The 24,565-nt window shown below is 34.6% G+C and overlaps 1 protein-coding gene across 2 annotated transcripts; it reads right to left on the bottom strand.

Moving 5' to 3' along the window:
- Window positions 1-2,095: 2,095 nt before the first annotated feature.
- On the bottom strand, window positions 2,096-20,052 carry LOC140744070 (sodium-independent sulfate anion transporter). 2 transcript variants are annotated; one of them, XM_073075535.1, is made up of 14 exons: window positions 19,879-20,052; window positions 13,047-13,181; window positions 11,642-11,712; window positions 10,781-10,973; window positions 10,186-10,290; window positions 9,615-9,733; window positions 8,450-8,612; window positions 7,915-8,079; window positions 7,298-7,459; window positions 6,431-6,571; window positions 5,259-5,404; window positions 4,135-4,296; window positions 3,531-3,684; window positions 2,096-2,887 (listed from the first exon to the last, which is right to left on the bottom strand). In XM_073075535.1, the coding sequence occupies exons 1-14, from the start codon at window positions 19,910-19,912 to the stop codon at window positions 2,841-2,843; spliced, it is 1,797 nt and encodes a 598-aa protein (XP_072931636.1). In that variant the 5' UTR covers window positions 19,913-20,052; the 3' UTR covers window positions 2,096-2,840. The 2 variants fall into 2 exon arrangements, with proteins under 2 accessions (XP_072931636.1, XP_072931637.1); XM_073075536.1 differs by lacking the exon at window positions 19,879-20,052 and adding an exon at window positions 14,583-14,693.
- Window positions 20,053-24,565: the final 4,513 nt, after the last annotated feature.

The following is a 24,565-nucleotide window of genomic DNA, read 5'->3' as shown; positions in this document are numbered from 1 at the left end:
AAGTGCTGAGAACTTATAAATCGCCCAGTCTTTACAGCATCTGTCTTAAATGATTATTTTTTTCTTAATTCATATCACATATATTTGGGTAACCTGCAGCCTATTCTGCCACACCATTCCAATGGCGTTTAGTGCACTAAATTATGAAAGCACAGCAAAGAAAATGAAAAGTTCCTGCAAAGCGAAAAGTAATACGTTACGGAAAGCAATATTTTAAAACTGTTTCCGGTTGTTTTGCGCTCTTTATCAGGATTCCATGTTTAACGAATGGCCTCGAAACAATACAGCCCCCGGATAAAGATTACAGGAACGACGGCTTACAGCGACAATGCGAAAGTCGCAAATTGTCGGTTATTTATTAGGTTTATTTGCGAAACTGTAGGCGCAGAGCACGGAGAAAAGCGGTAATAGATTAGTGGGTATTTTTGGTGGGTCGGGTACTAATACCATTAAAGTTGATTTTCGAAATCACACGCAAATTACAAAGTACCTAATTGTCTAGTTTTATCGGTGAAGAACATCGGAAAGAAAAGTTTAAAACTTCTACATGATTTCTTAAGTTATGTACATAACCGTTGTTACTCTAAACCTGCTAGGCTAACTAGTTGGATTTTAGCCTAAACCTTCACATTTTGAAAGGACTCATGTCCGGCTAAGGTTTAAATATATTAGGTTCGAAATATTACAAATGTGGCGGACTGCCCATCATTAGTCAGCGAGGATTAACTCGGAAAATTTCAACACGGGCTTAGTGTTACGAAGGTTACACATAAAGTCAATAGTTTATTATACCTATCTTATACATATTTAGTTAAATTTACCCACTTAGGTTTTTAATTTACATATTCCTCACATTTTCCGTTAATAATAAAGAATTTATTAAACAAATAAAATTACTTGATTTAACCAAATTAAGTTTATTGCGCGTTTTCTCTATAGATCTCGAAGTTTAAATTATGTTACACATTTTTCTGAAACCTGATTTACCTAACTGCCAATCTCATAAGATTTGAATAGTTTTCCAGACCGATGAGATTTCATCCAATATCTGAGTGACGCACGTGACGAGCTAATAAAGCTTAAAGCGATTCCGATGGGTTAAGGCGAACGATAGCCTTTCCACGCTTCAATCTTGGATAGCTTATAAAATGAATACTTATTATGAAAATAGTAGTAGGGTATGGGTTGACCATGGAGATACCATCGGCACACCTATTATATATAGAACGTGAAGATGTTCTTGCATTTCAGTTACAGGTAGAATCTCCTACAACGACATAATAAAAATACTTCGGAAATGTATTTATATGCTAAAAAATCCACTGATTTTATTACCATGCGTATAGTTTTCACTGTAAGTACGTTATTACTGCTCACTTAATAAGCACTTCGCCTTAATACCGCATCTGCTCAATTTACGACAGTCAAAATTGAACCTGGATTTAGAACTCATATAAGATGCAATTCAAACTGCTGCTCTCAACCTAACTCAATTATTAACCACATATCGACTTCATATTTGCCTCAAATCCATTTGTGGACTGACAGACATCCATGGATAGCAGTGACTACATCGCATAAGATGATAGTTTACTGTTTCAATTTTATACTAACGTGCAAGTGGCGGACTATGGTCGTCGGAGGCGCGGGACGGAAAGTTGAAAGGAGGCCATCAGTATAAAAAGTTCGCCCGCGATTCGGTGACTTTTTTCGCTGATTGATACACATTTCATAGATTGTTTGGTTCTGACGACGTTTTTTTTTTGCAACTGTCTTTGGAGGCCCGGGGATGGACCGCTCCTTACGCCCCCCCCCCCCCCCCCTCCTACCCTTAAGCCGCTAGAGCTTAGAACGTGTCCAATTATTAATAGTCTTTCGAGCCTATAACTCATGTTATTATTTTGTTTAAAATGTGAGTACCTGTTAAATTTTAATGCAATTTTAAACTTATTTTATATTTAACTTTAAAATTATTTAAAGAGAAATAATTATCTGTATAATAACATATTATAATTTTGTGTGTTATGTCGTATGTTTCAAATAAAAGCAGATGGCTTACACACATAGGGAAATATAGGGTAAATAACACTAAAGGAATATTTTACTTCTTTATTTTATATTGTCTTAAAATAATCACTGTACAATAACAATCTTATATCTATAGGTGTTTAGATGTACCTAATATTTCACTTTGGTTTCAAATATTCCCATTGATTCTATGTCGATTTTACGAAACAAGTAATTGACACTTGCAGATATTTGGTATAATTGTATTCATATATATGCTAAAATGAAAACAAAGCATTATTGTATTAACTAAATACGAACAATATAATGAAATTAAATTGGTACAAGCTGATTGAATTACAAATAAACTCAATATTTATGCGTGCATATTTAAAAAATACTAAAAATCATACAATGTCAACGGATACAAAAATAACAATAAGTACAAAATAAGTACCGTTCAGATGATTCCTGTGCTAGATAACTTGATTCAGAAAACTACTAATTTCAGATAACAGTTTTCCTATATATTTCTCGCTTTCACTCCCACTAGCAAGCGAGACAAATAGAAATGCCGTCATTTTAAATTACAATACTTTATGAACCAAGTTATTTAAATAATGTTAATTGACAATATGACATATTTATAATTGACAATAATAGTTGTTACCAATATTTTCCCTTATTTAATAAACAAAATTACTTGGTAATCAGTATCATGTAAACTAAAACTTACCTCACTAGGGTAAAATACTCTAAGGTAATTTACTCTACGGTAACTCAACTCTAAGTTGCCTACGTCATCATATCACAATTTTAAGTAAATTGAACTATTACGTTACTGTACTTAAAGGATTATCATTCCTCACGACCTCCAAACCTGTAAAGATAAAAATATAAATAAATATGTCAATACTTCAATTAAACTTATTAATGAAAATCATATTCATCACTTTATTTTTAAATATAATTTAACACATTAAAATAAAAAATAAAAAAAAAATATATAATGTAATCAAACCAGATAACTTTGACTATGTCGTTTTTTGTGTGACGATATTCACGGCTATCAAAAATAATTCAATATAATGTTAATAATAGAAAATATACATCATGTAGTTTTGTTCGCCGCTTCTTTTCACAAAATGATACATTTGATAAAGTAAATATCAAAGAATTTGCTTTGAACAAGCAATTTGTACGTGTATATGTATAATTTTGAAGGCGGTAGAATCGTCTGAGGTTCGACTCCAGCGGCAACACCTTTTCACGGCATTTCTTACTTATAACAGCAGCGTTAAACGCGGCTGTGTTCTGGTTTGAACGGAGACATACTTTTCCGAGGCGTTCCAGCTTAGTCCTTAGAGGTAGCGGCGCATCTGTGGCCGACCTCAGGTAGGAATATCTAATTCTATCTGGGATTGATTACAGATGTCCAGGGGCGGCAGTAGCCACTTACCATCAGATTGACTGCACGCTCGTCTGCTAGTCTTATTTAAAAAAAAAATATTTTTGGACCTTACCTAATACATGTTGGTCTATACTGGGCCCTGTGACGAATCTGTCCGCAATACCGGGCTGAAGGGCCTCGAAGGTCCGCTGGTGCTTCGGCGAGAAGTTCCACAGTAGGAAGCGGTGCCGCTGCTTCTCCAGCTCCGTCATCACCGATATCAGATTCTAGTAACATTGAAATGCTATTGAAATGTCTTAAACAAAAAAGACAATAAGAACAACAAAACAGTTGAACCTTGAAGACACCGTTGATTGCGTGAAAATATCTTATATTTTTATTACATATTTATCTTTCTCTACCAATTTTCCATTTAATTCTAATAATATAGTGAAATAAAATTTTACGGATAACTGTGTATCTTCAAAGCGGACTATAGCAGTACTTAATATTGCCGTTATAAGACAGAAATAGGTGTAGTGGTTATGCCTCCAGAATCGAACCCCAAACGCTTCTAACACCCCTCCCTCTTTCCTCTAAAGAAATATAAAACAAACCCACCTCCGCGACCCCGATATCGATATCCCTCAGCATCCTCGCGTCTAACACCTTTAAAACCGATCTATATTTAACACATCGCCCCACCCCTCTAAAGAAATCTATAACATCAAACCCACCTCCGCGACCCCGATATCAATGTTCCGCAGCATCCTAGCGTCCAACACGAACACGAGGCTCCGCGCGCGGCCGTGCTTGCGCACCTCGCGCGCCACGTGCTCCGCGCTCGCGTACGATAGCGAACCCAGCAGCGACACCGACAGACAGTCTTGGTGGCCAATCTGAGAACAACACGATATATTATAAATATAATCAAGCTACGTCCAGAATTAACTTATCGAAAATGTCGGTCAAGTGCGCCTTTAGTAAAAAAAATATGAATAATATTTAAATACAGGCAGTCCTCGTACTTACGGCATGATAGGTTCTCGAAAAAGGCGACGTAAATCGAAACAACGTAAGTCGAGACATATTTTTTCATATGTTTAAATGTAAAACTCAAGAGTAAGGATCCACACGAACTCAAAATTAAATAAAAATACTGTATTAATAACAAAGGATGTACATACTTTATTATTAAAGCTAAGTTAAAATAATTATATTGAATTCACGACAAGTAAATTCTGCTATGATGGAAATCGAAACAATTGACGTACGCTTGAGGAATAGTCTCAAACCATTATTCGAAGTAACTTGAAACGACGTAAGTCGAGGACTGCCTGTACACAATAATGTAGAAATATTTACTCATTAACATATTTGTTTTATCAAGGCTGACTGGTGTTAAATTAGGCACTATATACGCCCTTATCCGTATCCATATCCGCTATACCCTTGGTTACTAGATATTCCATAATCAACAAGTTATAAGCAATCCTGGAACCCGAATGGAACTCGAAGTTAACTACAGATTGCTTCATCTACAAGACTAGAGCACCTCGTGCAAATGTCTCTATTACCACATTCTTTAAACAATAACACGGTGGCACTGTTACGAGTATGAGGTGGAGACCAGTGTCGCGGTGATGCCTTTGACGACCCGCGAACATACTATGTATGTTAATTTCATATTTTAGGTAATAGTTTATAGATTGATTGTCTGCAAACATTTCTGTGTTGCTGACATATTATCTTCTGTTTCTTTTTTTAGATTTGTTTTGTTGCCGCGAATATATTTCTATTATATTATTTTGTGAGTAAACAACTATTCTTCTATTGTTTGTCTTATTTTCATCCGCATCACCTTAAACAGCGTAGCATGTAGTTGTGGTCTAGCAGCGGCGGCTAACGTCCGTACAGCGTCGGCGGCCGCGCCCGCCGCGATGCCGTACTCCAGCCCCGCGCTCGCCCCCACCACCACCGTCACCACCCACACCGCTAGCTCGCACTCTGGAAATCATTTATTAATATTTATGTTTAATAATAATTACGTACGCTTTGTAAATATCCATATAAACAATATAGAAACCGACATTAATATTATCCTTGCCATAGATAATTACAACTCTGTATCGTACATAATGTGGGACTTAAATTAATGTCACCTTTTATACTACCAAAACGCATCTATTTTTATGAAAAACCAATATCATGAAATCTTCAAAATAATTATACATATTTTATAATGTCTAGCATATAGCCTCGTTCCCACCATATTCTATGAAGAAAATGTCATAATCAGGTATTATAATGAGTACTCAAAAAATCAAACCCGAAAATTTCCATTAGACTGATGAACCAGGCCTTATTTTGTTATTGAGGTGGAAATCTTTAAAACACAGGGTTATTTGGAACTCTTACCACACTAAAACGTTCTTTGAGCTGTATAAAAGACTCGGGGTCTCCAAAGGAACGTAACCGAAATCCTCTCAGCACGTTACCACACCCGGCTCCGCCCAGAGAAGCATGACGCTCGCCACACCGTCTAGTGTACACGACGGTATGTGACCACACATACCAGGGCCGTCCATCCCAGGGTCGCTGACCGGGCAATTCGAGCTTCCACTCTTGCCACCCGCAACCCCGGAAGTCCCCTTTTATTCGCCTCTTACGACAGGTAGGATACCGTAACCTTAGCCTACCGGAACTACCGGGACAAACTAGGCCTATCCGCTACATCACTAGGTTGGTCAAACATTGTCCCTGTAAACACCTGGTGTGCGACGGGAGCGTAAATTGTTCCTCTCAGGGCAGGGCCGGATAGGGGATCGTGCTTGGAGGACTCCGGTTGCGTTACTTTGGAGATTCCAGAGTCCTCTACGCAGAGCTAAGGACGGCCACCGGAGGGGGTTTTAGTGCGGTAAAAATCCCACATAACCCGGCGTCGCTCTCACGGCGTCGGGTACCTTTTGAAGTTTTCACCCTCGTGAACAAATGAAAACGTTCGTTAAACATAAATATTGAAGTTTGCCTCACTGGAGCTGGCCCAGAGCTTGCGCACGATGGAGAAGTCGATGATGGAGGCCATGGCGACGGCGATGATGCCGGCCAGCGCCGCGCGCGGGATGAAGTAGAACGCGTCCGCCAGCAGCGTCACCGACAGCAGCACCAGGCTCGCTGCCAATATTATAAATAACTATTCATTGATCCAAAATTTAAAATTATAGATTGATAAAAACAACGCTGACGAAATTAATGAAATTTCATAAATCCAAAATTTTAAAATGATAGATTAATGAAAACAAATTCTTAATTTTATATTCAATATTAAAAATGTTAAAATTTATTTTTTAATTATTAATCTTATATTTTTTTATATTTTTATAATTTTAATTTGTGTTTAAAGATACAAAATATTAAACCAAAATGAAAATGTTTAATTCAAGATTTAAAATGAAACATACCTAATAAAATAAAAAAAACAATTCTTTATTATATTTAATTATTGTTATATATTAAATTTTAATCAGAAATCTAAGCAAAATCGAAAAATTAAAATAAAATAAGATTATTTGTGATCGCCAATAAATTATTGTAAATTTCATATAATTTAATTTAAAGAGATAAAAAAATACTAAGCAGAGTGTTGAGCTCTTAATAATCCATTGAAGTGTTAAATTTGTCGAGGACGCAATCTTAGTATTTGGATGTCAAGAGAAAGTTCGTGTAAGTTCGTGTTAGTATTTAGCATACTAATTTATGGGGTCACTACTGATGTCCCTCTGCCGCCATCTTGATAAAGTGGCGCAAATCGTTTCCACACTCTATCAGGAAAACTATTCGTGACACAGAAAATTTGTATGAACAATTACGGTCTTATGTAACACTGGTTTAATTGAATACCTTTAAAAAATGATCCCGCGGGCGTAACGACCCCGCTGGCGTGGTTGAGCGCTGTCCGCGTGAAGGATCCAGTGGCCGGCATGCTCTGTGCGAACGATGACAACACATTGCATGCGCCCACTGCGATCATCTCTTGCGTCGCGTCCACTGGGTTACTGCCGGCTAAAAATACAGGAATCATCAAAATCATTATCATTATCATCATTATCATAATCATCATTATCATCATCATCATCATTATAATAATATGAATAAGTTAAAACAAAGCACAATGATCTATTCTTTGTCAACGATTTTCTTTATATGTTTTGCGCTTAAAATCTTAAATGGTTTTAAAAGTGGGTACTCTACCCAGCTGCATTAAGAGTGTAATCCAAAATGGGTACCCAAAGCACTTGTAACTGAATAATATATTTAAAAAAGAAATATTAAACTAAAACATATTACAGAAAATTCTACACCAAGAACGTCTTCAATTGTTATTTAAATTAAAATAAAATTGTACTGAACGAATTCGATCAATAAATAATTTTATTTTACTAAAGTATCGTACTATCGGTCTAAATGTACATGTCAGACTTTATGCATTAGATATAAGAATATTACTTTAAACTCACCAAAAGCCTTAGCGATAGCGATGCTCTCCAGTATAGCCACTAGCGGCATTACCAGACCCTCAGCGCCGAACACTTCCAGCATCTGGTCAAATCTTAGGGTTTGATTGTTGACCACCGTGCTGAAGGGTGGGGGTCCGAAATGGGGTAATCCTCCTTCGATTTTACCTGGAAGACAGGCAACTAACTTTAATTTTGATCCACTTTAATTTTATAATAATTGATCCTTCCAGCCGGATAAAAACGTCAATATTTATGTGATTCATGTTATAGTTAGAAGAGACAGACAGAAACAGAATTAAAAATTTAAATACAATACACTACATGGTGTTAATCATGATGAACAATCTGACTTATTTACATATTTAAGAGCATCATTATTATCGTGGCACAAAAATTAAAAAAGAAAAGCAGAGTATTTATTTTGTATACACGAAATCTCCATTTCCAAATACTTAATTTTATTACTCTAATACAAAAGCTACTACTACTATGTAATCCAATACGCGACCGACATTCAATTGAACTTAAAGCTTACCAGTCAAGGCGAAAGGGTTCAAGTCCCGCTTGTAGAGGATAAAGGCCACGATGGAGGCCACGAAGACCACGAGGGCGTTCCTAGCGCGCACAACGTACAGCCACGCGGAGGCCACGTTCACGCGCCACGCGCTCGACGTGTGCGACGTCGATATCGTGGCTTTCTGCACAAACATTACACAAACGCTTAGTCAGACATTGGCATAGGAATGGCGATCTGAAATCGATTAATTGAAAATCGATCTTTTGGTCCATAAAAATTTACTATATTAATCGATCTACAGTGAATCGATCTTTCATCTTAAAAAAAATTGGAAGTCGATCTCTTCCGAGTTGGTTGAATGTGTTGACAGAATTTTTTTTTCTAACGGATACGTATTTCAGTGCTTGTTTTGACCTGATGACCTTTTTTTCGCTATAGTCACCCTTTTTAGCTGAGAAGATCGAAGATTGATTTTTGCAGAGTAGATTTTTGGGCCTCGATTTTTCATGAATCGAAATTTTGCACTTCGATTCGAATCGAATAAAGGATCGATCTTTTTCCCTAGATTGACACAGGCCACGCACACGAGGGCGTTCCAAGCGCGCACCATGTACAGCCACGCGGAGGCCACGTTCACGCGCCACGCGCTAGACGTGTGCGACGTGGATATCGTGGCTTGCTGAATTAAGTTTATCAGGGAGGTTTTAAAATCAGCTGTAGTCGAGGCAGAGAATAATAGAGGTAGTTTCTCTATTTTTTCTGTCATTCAATTTATAGAGAGTCCGGCATCACCACTGTCAAACATAGGCTTCCCTTCTGCCCCAATGGTTATGTGACATGCGATGATAGCCGTTAATGATACAAGTTATGCTTCTGTTATTATACCTATCGGTTAACGCAGAAATCTGTTCATAAATGAAATCAAAAATTCCTAGTATCGCAATCGAGCCACAAATGATATGAAATCCATAGAATAATCTTATAATCAAACTGACGTCTAACGCCAGTCAGTCTAGGGGTTCAGAAAAAAATCATGGGGTGCCGTTTACTCAAAAAAAAAGTGCTGTTCCCGAGGGATATAAAAAACCTCTGACCACGAGCGAAACTGCAGGTAAAAGCTATTATAGTTATAAATAAAAATATGTATGTACAAAGGTAGATGAGGTCGTACGTACACACTCACTTTAAGCAGCAGCAGAGCCACAATAGTCGAGATGCCCAGCACCGTGTCCCACAGGTGGACCGTCTTTATGTTCTTGAAGAAGTTCACCACGGCGTCGATAAACGTATCACCGGATTTACCTGAACAAGAAAGTCGTATAAATAGATTTATTTAATAAAAAGCCCGATTTACAGACACCCAACAGCTTAAGTCGCCTCTGCAAAACATAAAAGCATAGGAGCTGCTTATATAACGAAGTTGAACAGAGAGAAAATATTACTGAAAATTCATCCAATGAGAAAAGCGTAAAAGGACATAAAAGCTTATGTATAATAAAAACGTCACCTCTACATATACATTTGGCAACCATGAGTCGAATCGATAAAGGAATTGTCAAAGTATTTTTTTCGAGTGACAAAGATATAAAGGCAAATCATACTTCGCCAAGACAATCTAAATCTGTAAGTGCGCAGACCAAACGCTCGAAATTTCCAATTATACTCCGCTTTTTGTATCTATAGAGTAGTACCCCAGTGTACCTAGTATTTTAATGTTCCTATTTTTATTGAACTTCAAGTGTTGTCATACAAACCGGATATCCTGAACAATGACTTGAGTTGCGCCGCAGATATCTGCAGAGCCGCTGCCGTCGTAAACCCACTAATGACCGGCTTTGATATGAAATCTAATAGAAAACCTACAAATAGAAAGGTTACAGACAATCAGTATTTTCATTCCAGTTACAGTTTTATATGTACTTTATTTTATGGTTAATTATTTATCAAGTGGCGGTAGTGGGAGGTTACAGATTGGTGATACAAGTTACAAAAGGTTTTTAACAACAAAAATGGGATACAAAATGTAGGCCAAGAAAAATTGCTTATCATACTAGATTACAATATTTACTGACTTTACTACTAGTAATAAAGTTTCAAATATATTAAGATAAGAGAAAATAAATAAGGCTTATTATGTACATTACTTTAACGAGGCATTCCAACATAGTCCACAGTGGCGCATCTGTGTCCTACCTCAGGTAGGTATCTGACCTTATATGGGGTTGATTACAAATGTCCGTGGACGGCAGTAGCTACTTACCATCAGATGGACTGCATGCTCGTCTGCTACTCCTATATTATAAAAAAAAAGTCCTACCCAGCCACAGCATCGAACCTTAAAACCCTCACCTAACTGCAGCACCCCGAGCAGCAATATAACGCATCCGGAGAGGAATGCGGCGAGGTAAGCGAAGTCGGGCGATCTCGCCACGTACTTAGCCAGCAACGCCGCCAGGATCGCCGTGGGACCCACCGTCACGTCCTTGCAGCTCCCAAACAACATGTACACGACGCCGGGGAAGATGCTGGAGTATAAACCCACCTGGGGTAGCAGAAATAATTGTAAAGTCGTAGAATTATTCATGGTTCTACTGCGCGGCACCACCATCAACTCAATCTATGTATGTTTGCTTCAGATTTCCTCAGTTGTAGCACGGGATCCGTGCCTAGTCATTAGGTAAAAGAGTTGTAGCCAACAAGTTTAAGTGCAGCTGTGTTCTGGTTTAAAGAGTTTAATTACATGAACATATAAGGTGTTAGAAACGCATCTCTGCGGCATTGCAAATGCCCCATCCCCGTTTAGTGATAGAATTCCACTCCTATTCGCTATTATTACAGAGGTGGCAGTGATCTCTTACCACTGGATTGCATTTTCTACTGAAATTTTATAAAAGCCATGTGACAATTCCGAATAGCACCGCTACCCATTTGGAACAGAAATTGTAAAATCTAAAAAAGCATATTTGTGTATAAACAAGATGTCTTCACTTTCAATACGAATCTGAAGCAGTTATGCTAATGATATAAGATTTATGTTATGTAAAAAATCTCTACGACATTTTATTTCTACTCTCGATAAACTGCATACAAAAATGATACGTTGGTGTCGTAATCGACCACGTGCATCAGCTGTGGAAGATATGTTAGTTTTAATATTTTCCAATATTCATTTTCCCACTACACAAACATTTGTTCGACAATTTGACTCACCTGTGGTGGTAATCCTGCTACCATGGCGTATGCTATTCCCTGTGGTATGGAAGTCAGTCCTACTGTTATACCTAAAACAAATAAACATAATTATTAACAATGTATTACATTTACTATATATTACCAAGTAAAGGATGAAAATAATTGCATAATGTAAAAATTCTTACTTATCAAAGCATCTTGCATATAAAAACGTATATATATATAGGATCATATCTTATTAACTATCACTAAAATAAGAAGCACATATAGTTACTATATTACTATCGATACACTCATGCAAGGATAACATATGAGATTTCACAAAAAATACATACACATTCGAGTATCGTAGTACGGTATCTAAGTGAGCACATAATTTGGTTATCTTACAACTCGAGTTAATTGATACATTGTATGTAATATCATTAACTTCTTTATATCATCACGTGCTACCAATCGTTAACTCTTAATCACTTCATTGGCTTCAAAGGTTTATTGTTTTCTTACTGATATGTCTCATATTTTGCGACATTCAATCAAAAAATCTTTCTATATTATACAATTATTAAACTGCTTAATGCTGCTGATAGCCTAGTGTACTCCGCGTAAAACTGCTAGTCCGCTCCGAATATAGAAATGAATCGCGTCGCTATAGCTAATTGTATAATTACACCCGCTCGCAACAAGTTCAAGCGGACTAGCGTTTGGCGGTGACTATAACTAAATAAAGGATATGTACTCGTATATGCACGACCAATCCAGAGTTTTGCGGAACCGGACCACAGCATGGAAGAAAGGGTATTAACCTAGTATTTGTAGCAATGAATGCAAAATAAAGAAACTAAAGGCTGAATAGATTCGAATATATTGTCAACAGATAAGGATGCGTCGATTGTTATGCTAAGCAGTTGATCTAACAAGGCACGGTGGTAAGTAGTGCGCATTGTTTTGCATGCATGCGTGTTTACTTTTTCCGGTGCCATTATACCAGTAGAGTCGGTACTCCAACCATAGTTGGTAACACTAGCCGTATTCTTTAAGTTCCAAAATTTTCTAAATACTACATTTTTGGTGAGGCCTTAGCAAGCAAGGTCCACTTTTATTATTGATATCATACACCAAATGACTTCGGGTTTGCGCTCAGATACCAGGCTCTCCAGTAATTTTCCCTCGCAACAGTCCAGATATTTTAACACTTAAAGTGGTTTTTTGACACTTCTTCCTTACTCGGGTAAATTACCGCAATCACAAACCAAACGTAAAAAATGTGTCATGCCTGAAATTTATCAGAATTTTTGCGTCTTGAGAATTGAGAGACCTGAGATACCGCACAAACGTCAATCTGCCTACCATACAACATAATATGAGACACAAAATCTTTTTTGCTATACATTTTCAGCGTCAATGTATTTAATGATCTCACCAGCTATCATATCACGAAGCAGGCACTCCACGCTGTACTTGGGTAGCCAGATGGTGATAGGCAGCCTCCGCCGCCATGACTCCAGCCCACACAGCTTCCTCGCCGTCCTGCGGAAACGGTCCTCGCGCACATGACCTGAAATTTTAATAAACATTGTAATTATGTATATTCAAAAATAATACAAATCCAATATAGTTTCATGTGGTTGCGTTCTAGTGTAGTCGCACTCATAAGCACCCTTTTTTACCTGAGCGCAGAGGGGAATGTTTTTCACTCGCATGTATGTATGGCGCGCCGTACAGCGCAACACAAAGAAATTTAAGAGATAAACTGCAGCTTTTCCCAACAAAGTTGTCCATCTACTGTCACCAACATGCAAGCCTGTTGCGGTGACTATGACAATAGCTTTCCAAGTGACGCCAAATCTAACTAACGACTTCCTTTTAGTCAACAATTAGTACTAGAAACGCGACAGACGGTCCAAATATAAACAACAGAAGTTAGACTATATTTTTTTTGTATCCATCTTTCAAATTAGTATGTTATACTTATAACGTTTCACGATTAAAAGACCCAATAAAATAATAAACCCTTTTTTGTTCATACATATAAAAACATTTCACACAAAAGGTGAGCATGTCTTAATGTAAACTTCAGATAGGATTGTCAACTATTAAGTTAAATATTAACTATATTTAGTAAAAAATGAATTGTCTCTCGCTGCGTTTGCAATTAAAGTATAATTTGTTATTGCTTTATAATAAACAATGTATTATAGCGGAGTAACTAGTTACACAACACACAGCACTGGTAGGTATTATTATAACACCTACTCGTATTACGATTAGTACGAAGAATTTTATCGATGATCCTGTACCACGCGAGGTATATGTACCCGACTTACTGTTTCGAGTTATTTTACCACTACGTGATAAATAAATAAGTCAAAAGGCTTTGGAGCTTCCATAGGCATTCTATAAAAAGTCATCTACATTTCATAGAGAGGTAAAGAGATGTATATCGTGTAGCGGTCGAAATACTAATTTCGACAACAAAGTAAATAACCCAAATGATTACTGTTAACTTTTGCATCTTTGCAAGGACCGCTTTTCGCCTCGGTCTTGCTACGGCTATGTTGCACACACCGCTAATTTTTAGCGACATTAACACATATTGTTCCTAATACGATACCTTCTTCTACGATAAATCCTAAATATTATATCTGACCTAAGTCCTGACCAAATATCATATTTCCTTACAAAAATGACAAAAGTATGAATCCGTTCATTGGTTCTCAATCTATAAACAAATACGGATAAACAAAAATAAAGACTTCATTCACAAAATTATAATAGTCATGTGTGTCGTTATCACAACATTTAGTCAAGACTTCCTTCCAAGTAATTGGCATAATGAGGTGGACTCTACAAAAAAATAATTAAGAGCCTCAAAGCCGCTCAGACAACTGAGTTGCAATATTAAATCTAACGTAAACCTGCTCATTAACATAAACATAAACAACTAGATAAATCATACCAATAACGCCACTCATGTTCACTGCCTACGGCTCGTTACTACACGAGTGCCATCACACGCGCGCACCACACAGACACTCGGCAGCTAATGACATCGGTGGATGGTGGCATTTGTACTAGTAGATCGGGCTCACTGCAAGCTACAAGCTATACGATGGTTTGTAAGCGAACTCTCGAATATTTTGCCAAATAGAGACAAGTAGTCGAAGTAGAGTCTGTTCCACCAAACGTGGCAATATTTTTTGAAAGATTAACTAAAAATAATATCTTCTTTAGTGCAAGTAGCTTTGTAAGGGTAAAGAATAATTTAAAAGTAAATCTTGAAATCCACTTCTTAAGGCATAATAAAAATTTAAAGAAAATATTTTTTTTTATCTTTGCAGTAACTCTATATGACACACGCTTTACGAAGCTTGATGTTTTTTCACCTTATATTTCTACAGTATTTATTTTTGTTGATAAACGAAAAATGCATACTTAAGTATTTAGGTTACTCGTGTCACACTTAACTGTCAGTGCAATTTCACGTTCTATTTCATGATGATTAATTAAAAAAGCATGTTAATTTGATGACTTCATTTATTTTAAATAGGTTGCAATCAATAACATTTAAATATGATCACGACACAAATACAAATAGATACGTAAGCCAGTAAATTAATATGAAATTACAATGTTATTGTTTCAATTTCATCATCAATCCAATTCCTTAATAAGAGACTTAAAATTATTTATAGAGGCTAGCGACGTAGGCCGTAAGGGTCACATGTACTTTGGGGTTATCAAACATAATAACAATATTTTCCTGATTATTTCTTTAAAATATATTATTTTTCCTTCCTGGTATGACAATTAAATTTTAAGAGATATTTCTCTAAAATCAATTGAGACATCTTAAGAAATAAATAAATTCGAGGCCACTTCTAAATAAAGAAAACCATAAAATAAATATAATTTCATATAGCCGTTGACATATAGTTTTCCAAAAACAGTCATACAGATGCCTTAAGTGGTAATCAAAACCGGTATAAAAAGTAGGATAAATTATATAACTTAACACAACACGAATTTATCGGAAAAGAATCGGAAAGAGTAACCCATACAGATATGTTACAGAAATTTTTGAGTAACAGATAATATTTATTATTAGTACCAATCCATATTGATTGGTATTTTGTTCATACATAAATAAAATGACAACTTTAAGATTAACACATAGGTACGTACTACCAAGATTTTTCGCTTTATATTTAACTTCCTAGAGTGTGAAATTGTATCTCATTTCTTAGTGGAAGTCTTCTCGCTCTACAAAATTCTTGCCTAAGGCAGAAAAGTTACGAAGTATAATATAAGTAAATACGCATTTAAAGACTTTTTGTAACGGAATCATACATTTCTCTACGTCTGTCATCACTGCATATGTCTGACAGGCAACGTGCAAATAATTTTGACGTGGTTCTTTCATCCTCAACATTCTACGGACAATATGAAAAAAATAATTATATAACATCGTGCATAACCGCTGCTAGTATTACTAGACTTAGGCTGCTTTTTTATATTATATTCCCGTAATAATTTCCTCGACATCCGCGGGAAGAGTGGCTTATTCTCTCTTTACATAAAAAACATATATGACTCAGAAATATTGTAAAGTAAGTATACAAATAGATTAAAAATAATAAAGTCTATCAACAACAACAATTGTAAATGTAGATTGAAGTCCAATAAACTTTGAGCGTCGGTAGCGATTTTGATGTATCGGTCTCGTTACTCTCGTTGCTTATATTTATACTGTACTAAGTCAATGAGACCAATTTAGCTAATTTTGTCCACTCTGGCCATATCGTGACTTATTTAGGTTTGTTGTGCACATGTCCCATAGCTGATAAATGAACACGCGATAGTGGCTAGTAAGTTTTTTTTTAATTTTGAAAGAAACAAGAGCCACAGATTAAAAAGGTCTAAAACAAAACTAGAGAAGAGACGAAATATTAAAAAAATACCCAATGCATATGCTTTGTAAGCAACAGTTAAGACAAATTACATTTTTCAAAAGTAAAAAAACATAAAACATAGTTGTCATTGGTCCACATTACTAATAAACTGGAGATCTTCGATCCCATCGAAAAGAAATCTATTGTTTCGTTCAAAAAGGCGAAAATAGTTCATTCTTCGTGAAGTTCAATCAAAAAAATAATTAGTATTAATCGCGAAATTGAGGGATACCTGGCCGAAATTAAAAGACAAATAGGAAAGGCATACGAGATAAATACCCAAATCTTAAGACCAAACTACATATTTCGTGAACGGACGTCGCCATTCGCGGAACACTAATTAAATAGTTAGCTAGTTACTGTAATACAAGGACATCAATAAAATCTACCTTAAGTAGGCGATAAATGGTGCAAGCAGTAAATAGCTAGTGAATAAGCGACAGACATTTTGTTAATTGATTGTCGAAAAATGTTTAAATAAGTTGAAACAAATAAATCTTTTTTCTTTTGCAAATAAAACTTTCTATCAAGATCGGAATTTTAGTTGATGTTTATAATTTTTCGTAGCTGCTAATGAAAACTCAGTAGAAATGCCTCATCTTTGTATCCCTTATCCTACAAACCCCTTGAATCTTGCTTTTACACCATTTTGTAAAAAAAATAGGTGGAGCTGACGTTGACACAGTCCAATCACAAAATTTTAATCGTTTTATTATTTTACTGTATTTACAAAGTTTACGATCCCACAACCTTCTGCATGATAACTAACTAAAGAATATTCATATTTCGTTATGTTATCTGCAACATAATAACAGCGAATTATTTCTCGTAAAGTAGCAATGTCGCCATAAATAATACGGTTACACAAATCCAAAAAAAGCGAGTCACGCAATATAAAAAGATATCACAAAACAAATAGAGAATGATATTGAGATAAGAATAGAGATTTATTGGAAAGACAAACAGATATAGTCCTGCTGAGAAATTATAATCTCTTAAGTCGTGCATATGTACAAACGTAGACATACTAGCACAGCGTGGTACAATGGCTGATAATAATAATGTTTTGTGGTATATTATAGTAACATCTATACATAGAAATAAAAAGGAAGTGTCTGTTTATAATGTGAAAACAGCTTTTTACTAAATGCATAGGTATGAACATAAATAATAATTGTTTTTTTTGTTCTATCTGTTCTGACTAATTTACGCCTGACGTTATAAAGCTCATGAAATATCCTTTTTTATTTAAATAATAATAATAATTTTTTTATTCACGGAATACATAGCAGCACACACCTGACTAAAAAAACAAGAATCAAAACAAAACACACATTTAACACTTTAAGCGCGGGTGAAACCACAGGGCACAGTTCGTTACTATGAAATCTCTTTCCTATACATATAATAAAGCTTCTTAGCACAATTAAATAGTGTAGATAAAGTAGTGGTGGAATTAAAATTAATTTTCAGGGACTTTAATTAGATAGTGGTTCTTTGGTTAACTCACTTTTACAATATTTAATTTTATATTTGGAATCGGCATGATAAATAAAATAACTTCAATAGCGGTAGGTGGATCAAGCAATAACTCTTTTGTGGTACATATTCTTGGATAAATTTGTAATAGATATTTTTATTATATTTCATACAATATGAAAAACAGTTATGAAGGAGTCCTCAGTTCACCTGATAGTATGTGGTCACTACCACCCCTACCACCCTTGGTTATAAATAATTGTATTGTGTTAGTCCTCAGGGGTAGCGGCGCATCTGTGGCCGACCTCAGGTAGGAATATCTAATCCTATCTCGGATTGATTACAGATGTCCATGGGCAGCAGTACCATTAGGTGGACTGCATGCTTATCTACTACTAACATATAAAAAAAACATCAGACTTTAGTCCACTGTTGGACATAGCATCTCAATTTTTCAATAAACATCCTTGACTGCATGTATAACAGCTTGTACTCGTATAGTTATACTCCTGTTAAATAGTATTAGCAATGTGTATCTCAAGAATGAACTGTACATTTTATTTGCCTTTTCATCAGGCATTATATTAGCATCTTTGATAATAAAACCAGTATGTAATTGGTGAGGTACCGTTGCCACACCAGCGTCTATCGTGAAGCAATTCTTTTGTTATGGAAAGGTGTAAATGCCAGGGGGGTTACTACCATCTCTTAAAACAATATTATTTTAATAATACTTTTACTTTTTTTGCAGGAAATTTAACTTTTTAAGCAAAATATGACAATTTCAGTTGGTTTTATACAATAGAAAAGCGAAAAATTAATAAGAGTTCAAGTTTGTTCAACTGTGTATGATGGAATATTTTATTGTTTTAAGGAGGAAATAAAACTTTCCCGAACTGTGATGGTTTTTAAAAGATGGTGGTAGGCCCCAAGGTCACTTAAAGAATTATATTAGACGAGCATCTTAGTTCTCAAGAGTGTTCTCAAACCTTAATTATAACCTTAATTAACCCATTGTCATTAAATTTTGTACATGTATTGTCAGGGGATTAGAAAATGACATTGGGTACCATTTTTATCCAGAAATTATTTTATCCAGAAAAAAAAAATAATGAAAAAACTTTTTAGGGGAATAAAGAAAACCTTCGTGATCAAAGCTGCAGTTAAAAGCTAGTACATCTATAATTAATTGCCTTCACCTAGAACCTCTGTTTTATATAAAACTTGTTAAAGATGTCCATGAACAACAATGACCACTGACCATCCAGTGGAGTGCATGTTTATTTGCTATTTCAATACTATTACCCACTATTATCTCATGCAAAAAGGTTGCCAACCACTACTCTATAGGAATAACTCTGAGAGATACTTTATGAACACTGCACAATAATATGTACATAAATAAAATTTATATACTATACAAGGATATGTCTAAAGTTGCAAATTATGAAAAGGAAATCTAATATCAAGAAAAACTGGAAAAACATAGCAATCATTTACTGACCCGCTATGAGTCATTTTATTGTTAGAATATATTTTTAAACAATGAACAACGTACTATTTAAATGCGCAATAGAAAGGGTGTAACCATGCAAGATAAAACAGAAAAATCGAAACCAGAAAAACGCAAAATAAATAAAGAAGTTACGATACCCATAAAGAACAAAAAATCCATATTAATTAAAAATAAAATCGATAATTATCGCGTTCGTAATCCGGTGGCACAGTTTCACTGCAATAAACCAATAAATTCACTTGAAATACTAGTTTTATTGTGCAATATAACTACTACTTCTAAATTTCTAATGAAATTCTCATACTTACCTAAAAGTGGTCTTCTAGGATCATTCGCGTCCATGTTCTATCGGTCACACATTGTCATTATTATGATAAGTGATATATAATAATAACTTATAAAATAAACTAGCACTGAGTTTGTTTACGATTGATTAAAGAGAATACAAACATTTTATCATAGAAACAAATGTCAGCTTTCTGTCAGCTTATGACAGTGACTGTAGTGACAAGCGTTCAAAACCTACGGCCAAGTCGCAATATTTTAGTGCTGTTTAGAAAATCTTATCTTTGGTTTAAAACAAAAACTTAACTTGATGAACTCTAAAAAAATATATTTTTGAATTTTAAAACTCGAAATAATTGCATTATATCTTATTTATTATAAATTATATAATTACTGCAAAAAATTATTAAATTACCACAACTTATCAGCTCTTTGCACTTATACTTAGATTGGGCATTGGTCCCAACTAAAATAAAAATATAGTAAATAACTGCATCAAGATATTGCATTAATTTAAATTATTAAATAAAATATGATTATTGTAGTAACTAGAATTGTTTTATATGTCGCAGAAAAACTTTTTCCAAATTAGTTCTTTAACTTCCTAAATGAATCCATACGGCATGGATAAATATTTCATGTTTTATTTTAAAGTTAAAAAAAAAATATAGTTATTTTGAGAACACAGAACCTACCAGAACGCTATTTTTATTTTATTTATAACATAAGCCATTTGAATTCAATGTGTGTTTTACAAAGTTGTATGACATTTTTTCTTCTTTTTTTAGAAATTTAGAAAAAATATGAATAATATTAACAGAACTTACACACATTTGTAACATACTTTCAGATAGAAACTACAAAACATAATATATCCTGTTACAGATAACCAAATTTCTACATTTGATAAGTAGGTATACCTACTCTACATACGCAACAATACGTGTTTATCCAGATAATGCATTCTTTTAACACGGTTCACCAATATGTCATTGATTGCAACAAAGTTGTTCACTTATTTAACGGCTAAATTATATAACGCATGCCTATTGTCTTATCGAATTGCACACGATGTTTAATTGGGTCGAACCTGGGACCGTGCGTGGACGCCCGATAACCTCTATATCGAAACAGAATTAATCGGTTGTATCTGGTATAGGAAGGAATCTATGATATTATTAATCATTCGACGTTGCATGAGTATAATGATTAAATTCTTGTCATCTTACTTCAAGAATCGTTTAAGAATGTACCTGTGTATAAGCATTCATGTTGCGCGAAGCCACGCTCTTCTGTACCTATAGCACAGACGTTAAAATATTTAAATTTAAGCAAAGGTATGCAAGTATAGGATGAGTATTCATACCCTTTGACTTTAGTCTAAGAATTGGATCATCTGGCGTTGAAGACTTTAACTATTTATGGAACATCTACCATGTTAGCATTTACTACTAAGTACTAACCCACTTTCCTATGTTGCACTTTACTTGTCTAAGCAATATTTGCTTGCTCATTAGGTGCAGGCGATTCTTATATTTTTATTGTAAATACGCCAACAGTATAGTTCTTTACATTTTGGTGCTTATCAATTCAGATATTTTGTTTTATTGTAGGTACTTGATATGTCGACTTATTTACAATATTAAAAAAAATAATAAATACCTACCTATCTTCCATTGACGCTGCTCAATTGCGGAATCGTAAAAACCCAGTGTGTTGATGCCTTTAAAATAAGAAAAACTTCGAAGTAGGTACGAAGTGTCCACTTATCCCAGGATGCCGTACTAGTCCCAGTAATCTTTATTACGTTTATAAAAGAAATTGGAAACAAATAAAAAGACAACGAACGAAAAAGTTAAACATGAGGGGAACATTATATTGACACGGTTGCACCATTTAACAACAGTAAAAGGTACATGCGCTTCTCAACAATCTCGAATATCTAGATAGTTTAAAGCCATCCACTTATATGTTTATTATGATTCCACTTTTGTCTAATTTATAATTAGTGACGGCATTTTGTTATCAAATTACGTCATTACTATATTATTAGGTATGTATTATGTTGTACATCGTCAACATGACGTCAATTCTAGAAAAAACGACCCATTTCTAGAATTTTATTTAATTTCAAATAACGTAAAGAAATAAAACAATATTTTGTCTCGTAGTTAGGTACGTGCAGGTAGGTACTTATACAACTGCAAGAGCTATGTTAAATATTTTTAAATCGTTGTACGTTCATATAGCCCTGGTGATGTGTATGTAATCATCTTATTAACATTGTCATTAATAAATAAATATAATTACGTTACCAGTTATTTCTAGTAAATGATTATGCAGAAGGTTGTAAGTTGTTAGTTAAATAACAACCCTGTACTTACAACATGACTTACGTCATTTTATATATAGATTTATAACACGGGACATTATGTAGGTCATGTATTACTATTTGAACAAACAGACATGTTTTGATTTAACTCATAAACTGAGTGTAAGTACTGATTGTATGTACGAGCTATTGCCGACTTCGAGCTATCAATTCGATAGGTCAAAATATTATTTAAAAAAATAAAATAAAAATAATCTTCACAAACAAATTATCGATAGAAAATCATGAACACAGACAATCACCCAAGACATTCCTAATTTATACATTTTGAAATTCGATCATATTTGATACACAGATATTGTTGGAGGCCTTTAGTCGGGAGTCTCGAGTGTTTTAATATGACTATAATTATAACAACAATAATAGTAGTAGATAATAATAGTTGGCCGAATTTTGATACTGAATTAAGCGGTCAAATTTTAGTAAATAGGTAATAATGATACTCTTACATACCTACTTATCTGTCTTTCGGGTATTATTGTCGCATTAAATGTAGTTAAAAGCTACCATATAGTTTATCCTTCATAAAGCTAGAAAAATGTCTGTTAATATATTTTTCTTCTTCACCAAGTAAGCCAATACGCAGATTACCTATGTTACTCGAGCAAACTTAAGTATTTAGTATTTCAGGTACCTAAAAAGAAACATAGTATCTAGTACTAACTTGTTAAAATACTAACAATTAGCTTTAGCTTAAAAATATTGTAAAAGGTATTTTCCGCTTGTCCATAACTATATTGAAATGAGTTCTTGTAAGCGCGTCATATTATTTCAATGAAACTGCCATAACAAGTTACGACATTTAATATAATAGGTACCAAATACCAGGTAGACTCAACTCCACGTATTTAATTGGTTCCTATGGATAATTCATATGAAAATCGTAGGAAGTAATAATTCAAGGAATATTATTACAAGTATGTATTTAGGCGGTCAGAGCAATATCTTGATAACGATTTTTCAAAGTAGCAATAACATTTTCTGACGAAACTTCCAGGGAATACGGTATTTATATGCATGGAAAATCTTCCGCAGTGCATACTGTGACCAATTAAACTGAACAGATAAACAAAATTACTACTTAAGTACATACTTATGTTCATATTTAATAGACAAAAAAACACATTTCTAAGCTGAAAAGCAATACCTCGTTAACAATACTTTGTCCGCCGAGAATTAGCGTTTACTACTACTTGTAATACTGAATTTGAAAGAGATTTGATTCGTAACCAATTTCCAAAACAATATATAATTTCTATATACAAATTTAAAACCGGCGCCGCGCGAAGAAACTTTCTATTCAATTTCATTGATTTAAATAAACAATAACTACTATAATAATAATAATTTACAACAATCCGTAACTTGCTATCTATAAGCTTTTTTTACAAATAATGAAGTTGTACCTATCATCATTATTTTTATTCAGATAATTAATTGAAAACATTTTTGCAACAGACGGCCTTGAGCGATATACTCTTATACATAATATATCTTTATTTATTAAGTAGAAATTTTACTGCATTCTTTCACTATGGTGAAAATTATAGATAGATTTTTTTTTCGATTTGCGTAGTTACTGTTGGCCCTAGCGACCTGTACAGCTTCACCCGGTGTGGGAGGAGAGTCTAAGGCTCAGCCGGGACAAGAAGACTATGGGCTGGAAGGGAGGGATAGCTTTGGTCACCGTTGCCGGTTTATAGATAGAGTAGGTACCTTTTATGTATGAGCACAATTTGGACTTTCTAAAGACCACTCAATCAAAGTATCAATCATAGTAGCTTTAACCCAGAAAAATGACAATTGAAACAAATCGAAACAAATATATGAATAAAATAGTCTCATAATTTGATTATTTTAATTGAATGTGGCTGCGTTTACTTCAAAGTTGAAGATTTTGTTACATTTTTTCTTATTAATAAAGTAAAATAATCCCAATGAATTTATTGAATTTAGTGAGTAAATTAAACATTAAATAATTATTGTAATGCTGAATTATACGCACACGCAAAATACGCACGCCTATTTCATGCCTATTTATTACTTTATCTGAATACGTTACAAAGAAATTTAAATTTAAGCATATTTTTTATGTTTGTATTTAAGATTATTGATAAACTTCAAACACGATAGACTAGCAAATTTCGCAAGCATCAATAGTCTGTTATTTACTAGTTGCCCTACTTCAACCTCTTGCAAACTCGTGATCGCCTGGTCGGCACACACGTAACTTGAGCCACGATAACTTCCCTCGCTATGCTAACTTGTTGAGAGAAGGTGTGTGAGCGGGTCTTTATAAAATGGTTACGTTAATGACG

This window comes from Epargyreus clarus, unplaced genomic scaffold (genome assembly GCF_041222505.1).
Source record: "Epargyreus clarus isolate Ecla_fem2 unplaced genomic scaffold, WU_Ecla_fem_2.2 ptg000008l, whole genome shotgun sequence".
Lineage (NCBI taxonomy): Eukaryota > Metazoa > Arthropoda > Insecta > Lepidoptera > Hesperiidae > Epargyreus > Epargyreus clarus.
This window is presented reverse-complemented; position numbering and strand designations above follow the sequence as displayed.

What these genes read in the sequence shown, in the direction of transcription:
- LOC140744070 (XM_073075535.1), bottom strand. Translation starts at nt 19,912, where the DNA reads ATGGACGCGAATGATCCTAGAAGACCACTTTTAG. An exon ending in TGGCTCTGCTGCTGCTTAAA is followed by an intron (nt 8,613 to 9,614) that starts GTGAGTGTGTAC and finishes ATGTTTGTGCAG; the next exon opens with AAAGCCACGATATCGACGTC. An exon ending in GAACCCTTTCGCCTTGACTG is followed by an intron (nt 8,080 to 8,449) that starts GTAAGCTTTAAG and finishes CCTGTCTTCCAG; the next exon opens with GTAAAATCGAAGGAGGATTA.